Genomic DNA, 15,705 nt, shown 5'->3' on the forward strand with positions numbered 1-15,705 from the left:
TCTCTTAGGGTTGCAGTCCCTTTCCTGCTTGCTCCAGAAGGGTGGGCATTCACAGCAGGTTTCGGCCACCTCTGATAGCCACACTCCCTGCTCCATAGTGCCTGACACTCATTACATGGCAGACAGGAATGGAGGCTTGATCTGTCCATTCCCTACCTGCTTTCCCAAAGTTGGCTTCAGCATGCCTTCCTGAAGTTGAACAGAAACATCCATTGTCCCTTGTGGGGATGTGTACAACAAAATGCGGCCCCTCATGCTGAGATGTGGTGATTGTTCTGTTTAAATGGGGGACAGTGATGCTAAAGGCACTAAACAGTATTATGTTTTGTTGCAGACGGAGCGAGCTGACCGGCGCCAGAACTTTGTCTCCCTTGCTTTACGTAAGCGCTACAGCTATCTGACTGAGCCTGGAATGAGTGAGTTGCTCTTACCAAAGTACTAAACCATATAGACATGATTTTTCATAAGAAGAGACATTTTTTCTATAAACGTTGTATTTGGTGTCACTTTGGAAAAAAAAAAAAGAAAAAAAGAAAAAAACCACCTATATAAAACAAAATTCTTGGATGGTCTGTGAACTCTTGTGTTGTGAGAGCTTGAAAAGTCCTGACTGGCAAATGACATGTGTTAGTTAAGTAAAAATATAGTCATTTTAAAAAAATACCGTATAGCTACGGAGGAGTAGGATTGCAAGTTTCTTTCAAAAAGAGTCTGTTCTTTTTCCCTTTGAAAGATTAGGGAGTGCTGCTGTAGAAGGGAGTGATAACGCAAAAGTTCAGCAAGGCTGGAGAATACCATTCAGATAAGCACTTAAATGTTCAGATGCGTAGCCAAAATGGACTCTCTCATATTTTATATTTTCCCTCTTCTTTCTCCTCCCCTCACCTTTTTCCTCTGTTCCCTGCAGATGCTTTTTATTCTCTGGCATCACATGTTGCTGCTTCTTAAATTTATGTTCCCCTTGACCAGACCCATGGCATTCCTTTCCTTCCCCATTAAATACAATAATGTATTTGGCTTAGCTTTTCTTCCCTCACCTCTCCTGTCTGAGGTTGACTGCTATTATTCCCCATTCCCAGGCTTTCTCTTGCCCTTTTTGTCCCTCATGACTTCTCAGTTGCTACCCTGCAGCAGACCCTTTGATATAATTCCATAAAATCCGTAGACAGACTTCAACGGGTCTTGGGAGTTTCCAATGGATGGCTGCTGTTTAATTATCCTATAAGATCTGTGGCTTCTTTGAATCAGATGTGCTTCAGAATATATTACACTTCTCAGGCCTGGAAGAAGACTTCAAGCATATAACATCTGAAGAAGCTATCAGATCTGCTGAGACATCTTGATGGACTCTTAAGGTATTGTCAAAGACTTGATGGGAACTGAGAGAGAAGGTAAAAGGAAGGTGCTTGAAAGGAGTTGGATGACTGCATATGTTCCTTACGATTCATTTTTCAGGCTTCATTGGGGAAAAAAAGAAAAAAAAAAGGAAAGAAAAAAAAATCAGTCCTTTTTTATTCACCAAAGGTCCATTAAGTCTAATTTGCAAAAAGTTGGAGGAGAAAAAACTCAAATCCACTTGACTATGCTCAAAAAACCCAAAAAAGATATGTTAACACAGCAGAAGGTCCCTGACCATTCTTTAACTGTTTTGTCCCTTTTGGCAATGGTTGCTACTTACAGCTGTGAGCAACCCAAAAAGGGTATGCAAAAGTTGTGTTTGCCAGGAAAGACTGTAGATAGTGGTTTGGCCATCAACCTGAGCACTTGTATGGGTTCACTCAGTGTTTTCAATTACCAGCTGCAAACAAGGAAGTGTAGTTTGGTGCACAGAAAGCAGTTACTAACATCTGTTTTCTGATAAAATCTTGGATGCAGAGTGATGGGAACTGTTAAAACCAAGAGTGTCCAATAGCCAAAAAGGGCTGTTGTATAAAACTACTCTTTAGACTACTATCCCACTCTAAAGTCTTGCATGGTTGTTGGGATTTCTTTGCTATTTCACAATAGTGAAATTGCCCAGTTCCCTGCTGTTTGACTTATGTCATAGCTGCACGCACTGGTACATTATTTAATTTTCTTTGTGATGGTGGTTCTCCTCAACTGCAATAAGGAGCACGGAAAAAGCATCTTAAACATGTCTGAGTCTGTGATTTAACATGAGAAAGAGCAGTTAGGAGAAGAGCCTGTTGCTCTGATTGCCTCACTAGCCAGTTGTGATAGACTGGCTCATCACAGCACAGTGGGGTCCCTCTAATGACATTTCCAAACACAAACTGCTGAACAAGTTGTTTTGCTGTTAGTTCTTTTCAGAATAATTTTGAAGTTTGTTTCTTGGACTTGGGACTGTATGAGCTTTTGGTGAATGCTAGCAGCTGCTGCTAATTAATCTTCATAATAAAGTCTAGTTCATTTAATGAAGTACACTATGTTTTCTTCTTTGGGGAAAAAAAAAAGTATGTTTGCATTTAAAAATGTTCTGCAACTTAAAATTGCAAGGGAAAATATGGATGTTTCTTGACATAGGCTGTGCCAGTCAGGCCTAGTATTCAAGCTCTCTTCAACCTAAATGTTCTTATACTGCAATATCACCAGCCATCCACATCACCTTCTGGGCTTTGATTGGCTTTTATAGGACCAGCACATGTCTCCTTGCAGGATATGGACCTGTGGTATACTGAATATTCACTATACAATGACAGTGTATGTGCTTTAAGTTTAACAGTTTAGTATCAGTCTTGTTAAGCTTCTTTCACTGTAAGTTACTCTCTGTCTCTATGACAGATGATGCAGGTTTGACAAATTATTAGCGTAACCTGAGAGAAACGTGTGTTGAAATAAGTTGTCTGGATATTTTAGCTCCATTGCAAACTCCAACTTTAAAGAAAAAAAGCCCTCTAAGTTACATTCAATGTCAACTCTCTGAATGTTATTGCTGTGTCAGAGGATATGTATGCTGTAATGGGGTTCCCAGAAATACTGTCTCCTGACATGATTACCTCCTGTGATGCAAAATGTGGTTGATAATGATTTTGTTTGAAATGCCTATGAATAAGCTGAGTGTTCTGGGGGATGATAGCAGTTAACAGGTTTGTTCTTGCCAGGAAGTTTTCTGCATAATATATTGTTCTTTGACTGCTTTTCTAATGTTACCTTTTGAGAAATGTAAAGTTGAACAGGTCTGTCTTTGAGCTGATACAAGAAATCTCCTCAAAAGGTACCAAGACACTACATCTTGTAGAAAAAGTGTACTCTTCTTTTAATGGCCTCTTGTGAAATGACTTTGTAAGGTTTACATATTTGTGCTTAATACAGCATACAAATGTATTAATCTGTGTGCTCGTTTTGACATATGATATACTGTGCATGGATAAAAACAGATTCAGTTGCTTTGCTTGCTCACGTTTATCATATACCATACTTTCCATATTTCATGTATGACATATGCTTCTTAAAATCATTTCATGTAAAGTTTTACTTTAGTTTTTTACCAAACAAAAGGAATATCGCATGAGAAACAAATGCAAAAGTTCCTTATTTTTAATTTATTTTTATTATTTTTTTTAAGTACTGACTCAGAAAAGCTCTTGCTCTTATTGGCTTTGTGAGTGTGAAGCATATCCGAATTGTGCATGGGAGATACAGATTTGAATTTATTCCAGTTGCTTCACAGTTTGCACATCAATTGCCTGTCACTTAAAGGAATTTTGGGTTCTGCATGAAATAGTTCTGAGTGGTTTAAAACAAAGACTTTAGCTATATAATGTCATTTTACACAGTTTATATTTTGTATAGGTTCAATATCTGAATAGAACAACAACAACAGAAATTATTAAAAGGATAATTCTAATAGTTGCACAAAGCAGAGACATAACCTAAACAGGCAAAATAGAACTGATACATATATTTCAGAAGTAGCACATCAGAAAGTCAATAGGAAGTAAGAGAAGAAATTTTGATGTGGTTTTATTTTTACCTTATGGATTCCTTCTTTGTGTTTTCTGTTCTTCATTGTTTGCAGATTTGGTTGCTATGTGCTTTCTGTCTTTCATTTCATGTTGCTTTTTGGTTTGGACCAGTCATCAGCAGATGGCTCATTCCTATTTTTTTCTTTCCTTTTTAAAATCTTATTTTGCCTCCTTCATCCAAAGTCATGCAAACAATTGTACTTGCTTTTTGTAATATTACAACGTTTACTGACCAATTTTCTTCTCTGGTCTCTCTGTTTTTCAATCATTTCTGTTGATTTTATGTTTGATTTTAATTTAACAATTTAAGAAACAGTTGAACGGAGTGCAGGAGCAACAAGATCCCTACCTGCTACTTATTCACACAAGCCATTCTTTTCAACACGGCCATATCAGTCATGGACAACAGCTCCAATTACAGTGCCTGGGCAAACCAAATCAGGCTTCACTTCCTTATCAAGCTCTTCCTCTAACACTCCTACAGCTTCCCCATTAAAATCAATATGGTCTGTTTCTTCTACTTCTCCAATCAAATCCACATTAGGAGCTTCTACCACATCTTCAGTTAAATCTGTTAGTGATGTAGCATCTCCGATTAGATCATTTCGGACAATCTCTTCACCAATAAAAACTGTGGTATCACAGCCTCCATACAATATGCAGGTTACTTCAGGCTCTTTCGTCAGAGCTCCCGCAGTCACGGAAGCTGCTAGTCTAAAAGGGCTGGCATCCACTACCACATTTCCCTCTCGGACATCTCCAGTGACTACAGCAGGGTCTCTCTTGGAGAGATCGTCCATAACCATGACGCCTCCGGCATCCCCCAAATCCAACATTAACATGTACTCTTCAAGTTTGCCACTTAAATCGGTCATCACATCAGCATCTTCACTTTTATCGTCCCCTCTAAAGTCAGTGGTGTCACCTGCTAAGTCAGCAGTTGATGCTGTTTCATCTTCTAAAGTCATGATGGCCTCGTCACTATCTTCGCCAGCAAAACATGTAGCTGGGCACACAGATGTACCATTACTTAATGGATCTGTGTCACCTCTGAAATACCCATCTTCTGCCAACCTAATAAATGGATCCAAAGCTGCAGCTGTTTTTCAAGACAAGATGGCTGCAGCTGCACACTCTGCAAGTTGTGCTGCTAACGCAGTTGCTGACACGGCTGAGAGAGTGTTTTCAACAGCTACAACAATGTCATTTTCTCCGCTCAGGTCATTTGTGTCTTCAGCACCATCAGCTTTCCAGTCAATAAGAACTCCTCCTGCAGGTGCTTTGTACACAGCCCTTGGGTCAATATCTGCAACTACCTCATCAGTAACTTCATCAACAATAACAGTGCCGGTATATTCTGTAGTCAATGTTTTGTCTGAACCAGCATTAAAGAAGCTCCCAGAGTCGTCTTCACTTACAAAATCAGCTGCTGCGTTACTGTCACCTATTAAAACATTGACTACAGAGACACGCACCCAGCCTCCCTTTAATCGAACTTCCTCTCCAATAAAATCATCCTTGTTTTTAGCACCCTCTGCTCTCAAATTGTCCACACCATCTTCTTTATCCTCCAGTCAGGAGATATTAAAAGATGTTGCTGAAATGAAAGAGGATCTAATGAGAATGACTGCAATATTGCAGACAGATGTCGCAGAGGACAAACCGTACCAACCTGACATACCGAAAGAGGGTAGAATTGATGATGAAGAGCCCTTTAAAATTGTTGAGAAAGTAAAAGAGGACTTAGTAAAAGTTAGTGAGATTCTGAAAAAAGATGTATGTTTAGAGAGTAAAGGGTCGGCTAAAGTATCCAAAAGTGATCAAGGACACCTGTCCGAGGATGACTGGGTAGAGTTCAGTACAGAGGAGATTGATGAAGCGAGACAGCAAGCTTTGACAAGCCCTCCTCTATCTGTTCCAGAGAAGGTCCAAATTAAAACTAAAACCGTGTCGGAAAAGGATTATAACTTGTCCAAAGTTATTGATTACTTAGCAAATGATATCAGTAGCAGTTCATTAACAAACATAAAATACAAGTTTGAAGAAGGGAAAAAAGAAGGTGAAGAGAGACAAAAACGCATTTTAAAACCAGCTATTGCTTTGCAGGAACATAAACTTAAAATGCCTCCAGCCTCCATGAGGCCTTCAACATCAGAGAAGGAGTTATGTAAAATTGCAGATTCCTTTTTTGGAACAGATACTATTTTAGAGTCTCCAGATGACTTTTCTCAACATGATCAAGACAAAAGTCCCTTATCTGACAGCGGCTTTGAAACGAGGAGTGAAAAGACACCTTCTGCTCCACAAAGCGCTGAAAGCACAGGGCCAAAACCACTTTTCCATGATGTGCCCATCCCTCCGGTCATTACAGAAACAAGAACTGAAGTAGTTCATGTTATCCGCAGCTATGAGCCATCGTCCGAAGAAATTCCAGAGCAGAAATCAGAGGAGCTCCCAGCCTCAAAACCTGGCCCTACATTTATGGAGCTGGAGCAAAAGCCTGTTGGATCTATTAAAGAGAAAGTTAAAGCTTTTCAAATGAAAGCCAGCAGCAGCGAAGAAGATGACCACAAGTGTGTCCTTAGTAAAGGTGTCCGAGTAAAAGAAGAAACTCATATCACTACAACAACTAGGATGGTTTATCATAAACCTCCATGCACTGAAAGCACGTCTGAAAGAATTGAGGAAACAATGTCTGTTCATGACATAATGAAAGCCTTTCAGTCTGGACGTGACCCTTCCAAAGAACTGGCAGGTCTGTTTGAACATAAATCATCAGTAACATCCGATGTTAGCAAGTCTGCTGAAACTTCACCACAACATGCAGAGAAGGACAGCAAAATGAAACCCAAACTGGAGCGAATAATAGAGGTCCATATTGAAAAAGGTAATCAGGCTGAACCTACTGAAGTCATTATTAGAGAAACAAAAAAGCATCCAGAAAAAGAAATGTATGTATATCAGAAAGACTTACCTCGGGGAGATATTAACTTAAAAGAGTTGGAAAAACATGATGCTTTTCCTTGTTCAGACGAACAAGGTCAGCAAGAAGAAGAAGAGCTCACGGCTGAAGAGTCACTTCCTTCTTATCTGGAATCCTCTAGAGTTAACACTCCCGTGTCCCAGGAAGAAGACAGTCGCCCTAGTTCTGCTCAACTCATGTCAGATGACTCTTACAAAACACTGAAGCTTTTGAGTCAGCACTCAATAGAATACCATGATGATGAGTTGTCAGAACTAAGAGGGGAGTCTTACAGGTTTGCTGAGAAAATGCTTCTTTCAGAAAAGCTAGATGTGTCTCATTCTGATACTGAGGAGTCAGTTACTGACCATGCTCTACCCCTTAGTGCAGAGTTACAGGGGTCTGATAAACGAGGCAGAGAAAAAATAGCTACTGCCCCCAAAAAAGAGATTCTCTCCAAAATCTATAAAGATGTATCTGAAAATGGTGTAGGTAAAATGTCTAAAGATGATCATTATGATAAAGTGACAGTGTTACACTACACTGGAGATGTTAGTAGTCCAAAACATGCGATGTGGATGCGCTTTACTGAGGACAGATTAGACAGAGGTAGAGAAAAGTTGATATATGAAGACAGGGTGGACAGGACTGTTAAAGAGGCAGAAGAAAAACTGACTGAAGTATCACAGTTTTTTCGGGATAAAACTGAGAAGTTGAATGATGAGCTACAGTCTCCGGAGAAAAAGCAGCATAAAAAAAATGGCAAAGAAGTACATTCTAGCCAGAGCTCTGCCAGCAGCAGCCCTGAGAAAGTTCTGCTCTCTGAATTGCCGTCCGGTGACGAAAGAAGTAAGGTGAAGCAGTATGTACATGACGGGAAATGCTTTCCCAAGATGGATGAACGAAAAGCGTCCAGTTTGCCCAGCAGTCCTGAAAAAAGGATATTTGTGCAACCTGCAGAGGATTCTAAACAAACTATGGAACACAAAGGAAGTGCTCAGCAGACTGGAGTACCTGAGGTTTCACAGACTGGATTTCAGCTGAAGCAATCAAAACTCAGTTCCATTAGGCTTAAATTTGAACAAAGTATAAGCCCAAGGAGTAAAGACATAACCCAGGAAGAAAAAAAGCTGGATGGTCAGTCCAAAATTCCAGTAAAGCGATTGCAAGAAAGTAAGTTACCAGTGTATCAGTTTTATTCCAGAGAGAAACACGCAAAGCAAGTAGAGCTCATCGATGGGAGCACAGCTTTACAGAAAGAGGTGAAAATACAGGAAGATTTTGTTCCAGGTAAAGGGAAAGCTATTGAAGACTTTCGTGCTTCAGACACACAAAAACCAAGAACTGACATGAGTAAAGGTGTGCCAGAATGCATTTCGGAACCACAGGCGAAAGACCTGGCATATGGCTCAGACTTGACAATGAAGGGACACTGGGACAAAAAAATCTATAGGACGTGGGAAAGTCCTGGAACTTCTAATCATAAAACACAAAAAGAAAAACTTTCACATGTGCTGGTTCCGGATACAGTAAAAGAAAACCATGTTGATCATGCCGAAGCTAAAACTGACAAGAGAAGTGAATTTATCACTGTGACAGAGCACAAACTGGCAGCAAATGGAATTCATTCAGAAGAAGTGAAGGAATTGACTGTAAAATCTCCCTCAAAAAGGGTTTTATACAGAGAATTTGTTGTCAGGGAGGGGGAACGTAATGGTGAAGTGGCTGATAAAATATCCAAAAGGAAAGAAGAAATTGCTGTGTCCCATATTCCAGTCAGAATTGTTGAGGAGAAGAGAACTACACTTGATGGTGTCTATGAACTTTCAGCTAAAGTATCCCAATCAGCTGTGATTAAGGAGAATGTTGAGAGGCAGATTGATTCTGTGGAAGATGAGAAAATAAAGCATTCAGAAATCAGAAAAGTTGTGAAGCAGCAGAGCTCAATAGGTCTAAGTCCTCCCGTTGAGGAAACAGAGATATCCCCTAGCAAATCACCAGACTCTTTAGAATGTAGTCCAGGAAAGGAATTTCCTTCGAGTGAGTTAGTTGACCCTGGTGCCAGTGATTACTTCGATAAAGTTGCACCATTAGTAAGCACTGAGGGAGTAAAAGAAATTAAGACCTTACCTGTTTATGTCAGTTTTGTTCAAGTAGGAAAGCAATATGAGAAAGAGGTGCAACAAGGAAATGTTAAAAAAATTGTCAGTCAGGAGAGTAAGACAGTACAAGAGACAAGGGGGACATTTTACACAGCTAGACAGCAGAAACAACCTCCTTCTCCACAAGGCAGTCCAGAAGATGACACACTAGAACAAGTGTCCTTTATAGATAGCTCTGGAAAAAGTCCTTTAACACCAGAAACACCGAGTTCAGAGGAAGTGAGTTATGAGTTTACGTCTAAAACACCCGACTCACTAATAGCTTATATCCCAGGCAAACCCAGTCCTATACCTGAGGTATCTGAGGAATCAGAGGAGGAAGCAGAGGCTAAGTCAACATCTATAAAACAGGCAGAAGTTGAGGAACCACAGATTGACAAAGCTTTACCTAATCATATAAATAAGGACTCTAACAGAAGACCCAAAGGTAACAGAGTCGCCTACATTGAATTCCCTCCTCCTCCGCCACTGGATGCAGATCAAGGCGAGTCAGAAAAGAAGCCTCATTATTCCACTGAGTCTGAAGTGGAGATGACAGAAGTGAACTTGCAAGATGAACATGACAAATGCCAACTGGCTGAACCTGTCATAAGAGTACAGCCACCATCTCCTGTGCCACCGGGAGCAGATGTCAGTGACTCCAGTGATGATGAATCTCTCTATCAACCTGTTCCACTTAAAAAGTATACCTTCAAACTGAAAGAACTGGAAGATGACCAGAAAGAAACCACAAAACCCAGAGCCCCTGAAAAGATTGAGAAACAGAAAGAGTTAGGACATCCCAATTCTGGGAAACCTAATGAGTTTGACGTTGGGCTTGATTCACCCCAAAATGATGTAGTGCAAAATGGGAATAACAATGACCAGTCTGTCACAGAGTGTTCCATAGCAACCACTGCAGAATTCTCCCATGATACCGATGCAACAGAGATTGACTCTCTTGATGGTTATGATTTGCAAGATGAAGATGATGGTTTAACTGAGAGTGATTCTAAACTTGCAGGTCCGGCAGTTGAAACCAAAAAGGACGTATGGACTACAGAAGGCATTCTAAAGCAGACTGATCGCTGCTTTAGCCAGAGTAAGCTTGAAGTCATTGAGGAGGAAGGCAAGGTAGGCCCTGAAGAAGACAAGGTACCTTCGAAGGGTCCATCTTCTGAAAAAGCTGGAGATAAGAGTGAACAGAAGTCAGGGGCGCAGTTTTTCAGTTTGGAAGGCAGACACCCTGACAGGACTGTATTTCCTGATTCGTATTTCAGTTACAAAGTAGATGAAGAATTTGCAACACCTTTCAAAACAGTGGCCACCAAGAGTCTAGATTTTGATCCGTGGTCCAGTAACCGAGGTGATGATGAAGTGTTTGAGACTAAATCAAGGGATGATGAGGCTAAACCATTTGGTCTGGCAGTGGAAGACAGATCTCAAGCAACAACACCCGATACAACTCCAGCCAGAACTCCAACAGATGAGAGTACGCCAACTAGCGAGCCCAACCCCTTCCCATTTCATGAAGGGAAGATGTTTGAGATGACTCGCAGTGGTGCAATTGACATGAGCAAGAGGGATTTTGTTGAAGAAAGACTCCAATTTTTTCAGATTGGTGAGCATACTTCTGAAGGGAAGTCAGGGGACAAGGGGGAAGGGGATAAAAGTACAGTCACTGCCATCACACAGCCACAGGCAGGGGACAACACTGTAGAAACAACCCTAGAGATACCAGTAGAAACAACAGCAGTTGAACATAAGCCCATCATCCAGGCCAGTGGAGATTGCATGGAACAAACACTTGGTAGTAACTCAATGGAAAAATCATCGGCAGCGGTAAACGCTTCTAAAGTTGATCCCAAATTGCGCACACCAATTAAAATGGGAATTTCTGCTTCCACCATGACTCTGAAGAAAGATGGCCCTGGCGAAGTGACAGATAAGATAGAAGCTGTGATGCCAAGTGGTCAGGGATTAGAAAATGAAACTGTAGCAGTGATTGCAAGCTCAGCTTCTAGCCAGACAAGCTGTAGGCAAACAGAAAACACTGATTTTCCCAAAGATAATTTTAATAACAACAACAATTTGGATTCATCTGCTGTCCCTACAGATGATATTACCTGTAATGTAGTGCTAAAAGAACATTTGGAACCAAAATGTTCCCTCCAGAAAGCTAATCAAGCGAAAAGCACTTCAGGAAAAGGTACAGGGACAACACAAGGACACAGAGTAAGAGATAAGCAAAAACCACACGGAGAGCAGCAAAAGTCAACAGAGTTGGTAGGGGCTAGAGGAAAGTCAAAGCTTCCTGTAAAGGCCAGCTCAGTAAAAGAAGTCTTGTCACAAAATGACCTCCAAAGCAATACAGGGAGTAAAGTGAGAGGGGCTAGCAAGCCTGACAAAGCAAAACAAAATAATTCTTCTCCCTGTCTAGAAGCAAGGTCTAGGATTCCTGTAAAAAGTACACATAGGACTAATCTAGCTAGAAGAACTCCAGCCCTGCCAAAACAAGAGCAGACAGAGAAAGAAAAGCCAAAACAGCTTCCTTCTAAATTGCCAGTAAAGGTAAGATCTACCTCCGTCACCATGTCAACAGTTAAAGTAAAGAAAAATCAGCTTAGGGAGGTATGTAAACATTCTATTGAATATTTTAAGGGAATTAGTGGTGAGACATTAAAGCTTGTGGATCGTCTGTCTGATGAAGAGAAAAAGATGCAGTCAGAGGTCTCTGATGATGAAGAAGACAGTACATCAAGGAACACATCCTTATCAGAAGCTACTCAAGTTTACCAGCCTTCCATTACATCGAAGTCTGCTAGAGACATGAGAACAGAGGCAGCATCTATAAAATCAAAGATTGAAAAGGCCGACAGTGAGAGGAGGAGGAGTAAGAGGACTGGTGAGAATGAAGGCAGTCAGGTTTCTGGAGCTCTCATGGCTCACCTCGTGGAGATCAAGCCTAGTTTGTAAAACTTTCAACTTGTTGATCCTAGTGCATGAACTGTTGTGATTGCCTGTGGAGTGACTTACCTGTAGTTTTCATTCTGTCATTGTCATCTGTATGTGCTGTCTTACACACTTCTTTCTTCCTTTAAGCAAATCTTGTACTGTAGAAAGCTAGTGAAGCATGCCAAAGACATTCATGTAACTCAAAAATTGATGTAGCTCAGAAATTGAAAGATTTCTTTTGTGACAGCAAATTTATTCTGTCAAAGTAGAGAAAATAGATGTTAATCTGGTCTTGGTGGTTTCCACCAGTAATCGAACAACTTGTGTACAGTCTAACGGCTAGATTGTCAGCATGTTTGGTTTCATTACATGACATCATGTAGTTTGACATTTGGCTTTACACAGGTGAAAAGCTGTGAAAAAAATTTGCTTTGTAGGTTATTAGGACACACGACCATTGTAGTAAACAATATAAGCACCGGCAACTTAGTAAAATTAAGTCTATTATTTATAATAAACTATTGTCCGGTATTGTGGTTTTCTGTGCAAAACCTTTTTAATCGAGAATTGTAAATCACAGGTCCACAGAGTCCATGCGAACGGACAGATATAAGGATGGCAATTGTAGCTGATCACCTAGGACTTAGCTGGACAGGTAAGCTTTTCTGCTTTAATATTGAAGTTAGTCTTTACTATTGCATTTTCAAATAGTCTTTTACCGAAAGCTACAGCAAGGCTGCATCAGGCTCTCCCGAATTCACAGTGATTCCAGCCTCCCAAAATATGCTGGGCAAAGACACCTAGTAGGAGATAGCTGTGAAGAATTATCCCATGGTCTTGCAATAAATCAAATAGAAGCTCACAGGGAAGATAGCTAAAACGGCTCTTCTCTCAAGATGTCCAGCCAAGGAATCACAGAATCACAGAATCTCAGGAGTTGGAAGGGACCTCGAAAGATCATCCAGTCCAACCCCTGCCAGAGCAGGATCACCTAAACTAGGTCACACAGGAACACGTCCAGGTTGGCCTTGAATGTGTCCAGAGAAGGAGACTCCACAACCTCTCTAGGCAGCCTGGTCCAGTGCTCTGTAACTCTGTAAGGAGTTGAGCGGATCTATCTGCTCAGGCTCAGGGCTGCCTCTGTCTCTGGACAGCAGTCACCCCAGCAAGTCAGTGTTGTGTGTCGGGTCCCGAGCTCACCGTACCTCCATACATCGATGGGTAGAGCTGGCCCTTCACAGGCTTGCGGCTGCAGCAGCCAGCTCTTCCCTGGGCACAGGAGATGACGGCGCCAGTGCTGAGCTACACAGCGAACTCACAAACGAGTAACAGTCACTAGAAAAAACAGATTTTATAAATCAGCGGTGGTGAGGTAGTCTCCATGGAGCTTTTCTTCATCATGTTTAAGTGGCTTACTGGGTATAAATATGGTAATAGCTCACAGAGATATGATTGAAATCCAAAATTATGTCTGATAATGTCATGTTCATCATTATCTGTACAGTTACCCATTTGTGTCAGCTAGTTTTGTTGACATCTGTGTGATATAAGAAAGATAATATTTTTAAGCCTGACACAATAATTGAGGGATTTGTGTTTTGTTTGGTGTTTTTGTTGTTGTTTTCTTTTCTTGCTTGCTTTTTTTTTGTGTCTTTATAGAACTGGCAAGAGAACTGAATTTTTCTGTGGATGAAATAAATCAAATCCGAGTAGAAAACCCAAATTCTCTTATTGCTCAAAGCTTCATGTTATTAAAAAAATGGGTTACCAGAGATGGGAAAAATGCTACAAGTAAGTTCAAGTAGTCACTTTTGTTGTTTATAAATTATAGCCCATTTCATCTGTTGCCCGCTCTAAATAGATTAAATTGAAGAAAACATTATCAATGTCTTTTGCAAACCACTGATGGAAAAAAAAAAGAGTTTCAGTTATATTTTTACCAGAAGTCAGAAACGTGTCATATTTATTCAGGATATATGCAGGAGGAAATAGTCTGTTCTCCATATCCGTAATTGGTGGGACAATTGGAACTTAAATTCCAGCAAAGAAAATATTAAGGAAAACTTTTCAATAGCAAGAAACGTGAAACACGGGAACAGGCTGCCTGCAAAAGTTGAGTAGTCTCACTGTATTGCAGGTCATAGGAAAAGACTAAACCTCCTTCTGTGAGGGATGGTGGAAACACTGATTCTGCTGGGTTTATCTGTGCATTTCATTTGAACCACTCAAATTGAAAGAGAGGTTTTGATTTTTGCATTAGGTTAATGGTGTTCATTACCATTCTCTAATCCTCAGACTCCTACATAGTATTTGAGTCTAATTTGATCTCTTCCACCATAAAAGTAATTTCCAGTATTACTGTGTTCTTGCAACAAGATTACTGTAAATGAAATTTCATGATGTACCACGTGAATAGCCTTACCTGCACTGTTACCTACATCACTACCTATTCTGTTGTTACTCAAAACAGAATGGTAAAATGATTTTTACACTCCTTTTATGCTCCAATAAAAGGATATTTTGTTTCAGTAGTAAGTAAATACATTATTTAAGTGCTCTCTGACCGTATTCGTTGTCCATTTTGTGCTGTAATATAACTGTACTTTGGGGCGGGGAGAGGGAACTTTTAATTGATGTATATCTTGAATAAGTAAGCAGCAGAATGACTACTTAGACAAATGGTGGGGCTTGCTAGAACCAAAGGCATTGGAACAGAAACATATGCCAGCAATTTATAATTAATGTAATGTGAATGTAACTGAGAAAGATGATTACACAGTTCTGCAATGCTGAACTTTTTTCTGACATGTCTTACTTGTTTTTCAGCTGATGCCTTAACTTCTGTATTGACAAAAATTAATCGAATAGATATCGTGACCCTGTTGGAAGGACCAATATTTGATTATGGAAATATTTCAGGCACCAGAAGTTTTGCAGATGAAAATAACGGTTTTCATGATCCCATTGATGGTAATTGAGTTCCGTGGTCGTAATTAGTTCAGTGACGTGTCCAATAGCATAACAATGTTGTATAAACTAGACTTTAAAATAAGACAGTAAATTCTATAGAAATAATTGTTTTTAATGTCAAGGCTTTTTCCTCTCCTAAAGCATACTCATGATATGATACGTAGGTTGCACATTAATATCTCAAAGAATAAGCCCAGGATCCCACAGACATATGCCTGAGTAAGCTTGTTCCCACCAGGCTCAGTGTCAGTTGACAGGGCCTGAACGTTTTTCTCCTGCAATAGTTGTGCTTTGTGGCTTGCCCATGTATATTTTTAATGCTTGGTATTGCATGCTTTCTATGTTACCTGCAAAAATCTATATTATTTGGCTAAGTATAGTGAAGTAACAGTAAGAATTCTTCAAAGAAAAAAAGAAAGAACAACTAGGGAAAAAAAAAAGTGCTTAGTAATTGCATAGAGTAAATTAATGTGCAGTTTACTACCAAGCCTCTTTGAGACAAGTGAGCATCAATTACTTTATGATTTTCACTTGGACCATTTCTACAATGGAAGCAGAAAAGTAAGACAATGTTTTATTAGTGCATAAGAGAATATCTTTTCCGGCCTACTAATAGGTAAAATTGTGTAATAAGTTTCACATGGAAGCTGTACCAACTGAGAACAGAATTGCATGGGTTGATTTTGAGCCAGATTTAAAGGATAAATGAAGT

General features: G+C 40.1%; 1 protein-coding gene across 1 annotated transcript in view; it reads left to right on the forward strand.

Annotated features, from left to right (window-relative positions):
* Positions 1-15,705, forward strand: part of ANK3 (ankyrin 3, node of Ranvier (ankyrin G)) — a gene marked incomplete at its 5' end in the record, with an annotated part of 150,173 nt that overhangs the window by 111,101 nt on the left and 23,367 nt on the right. The window contains 5 exons of the mRNA XM_010190949.1: positions 335-416; positions 4,276-10,689; positions 12,604-12,678; positions 13,683-13,814; positions 14,850-14,993. Of these exons, the coding sequence (XP_010189251.1) occupies positions 335-416; positions 4,276-10,689; positions 12,604-12,678; positions 13,683-13,814; positions 14,850-14,993 (6,847 nt within the window). The remainder of the gene's footprint in view (positions 1-334; positions 417-4,275; positions 10,690-12,603; positions 12,679-13,682; positions 13,815-14,849; positions 14,994-15,705) is intronic.

This window comes from Mesitornis unicolor, unplaced genomic scaffold (genome assembly GCF_000695765.1).
Source record: "Mesitornis unicolor isolate BGI_N332 unplaced genomic scaffold, ASM69576v1 scaffold2318, whole genome shotgun sequence".
NCBI lineage: Eukaryota > Metazoa > Chordata > Aves > Mesitornithiformes > Mesitornithidae > Mesitornis > Mesitornis unicolor.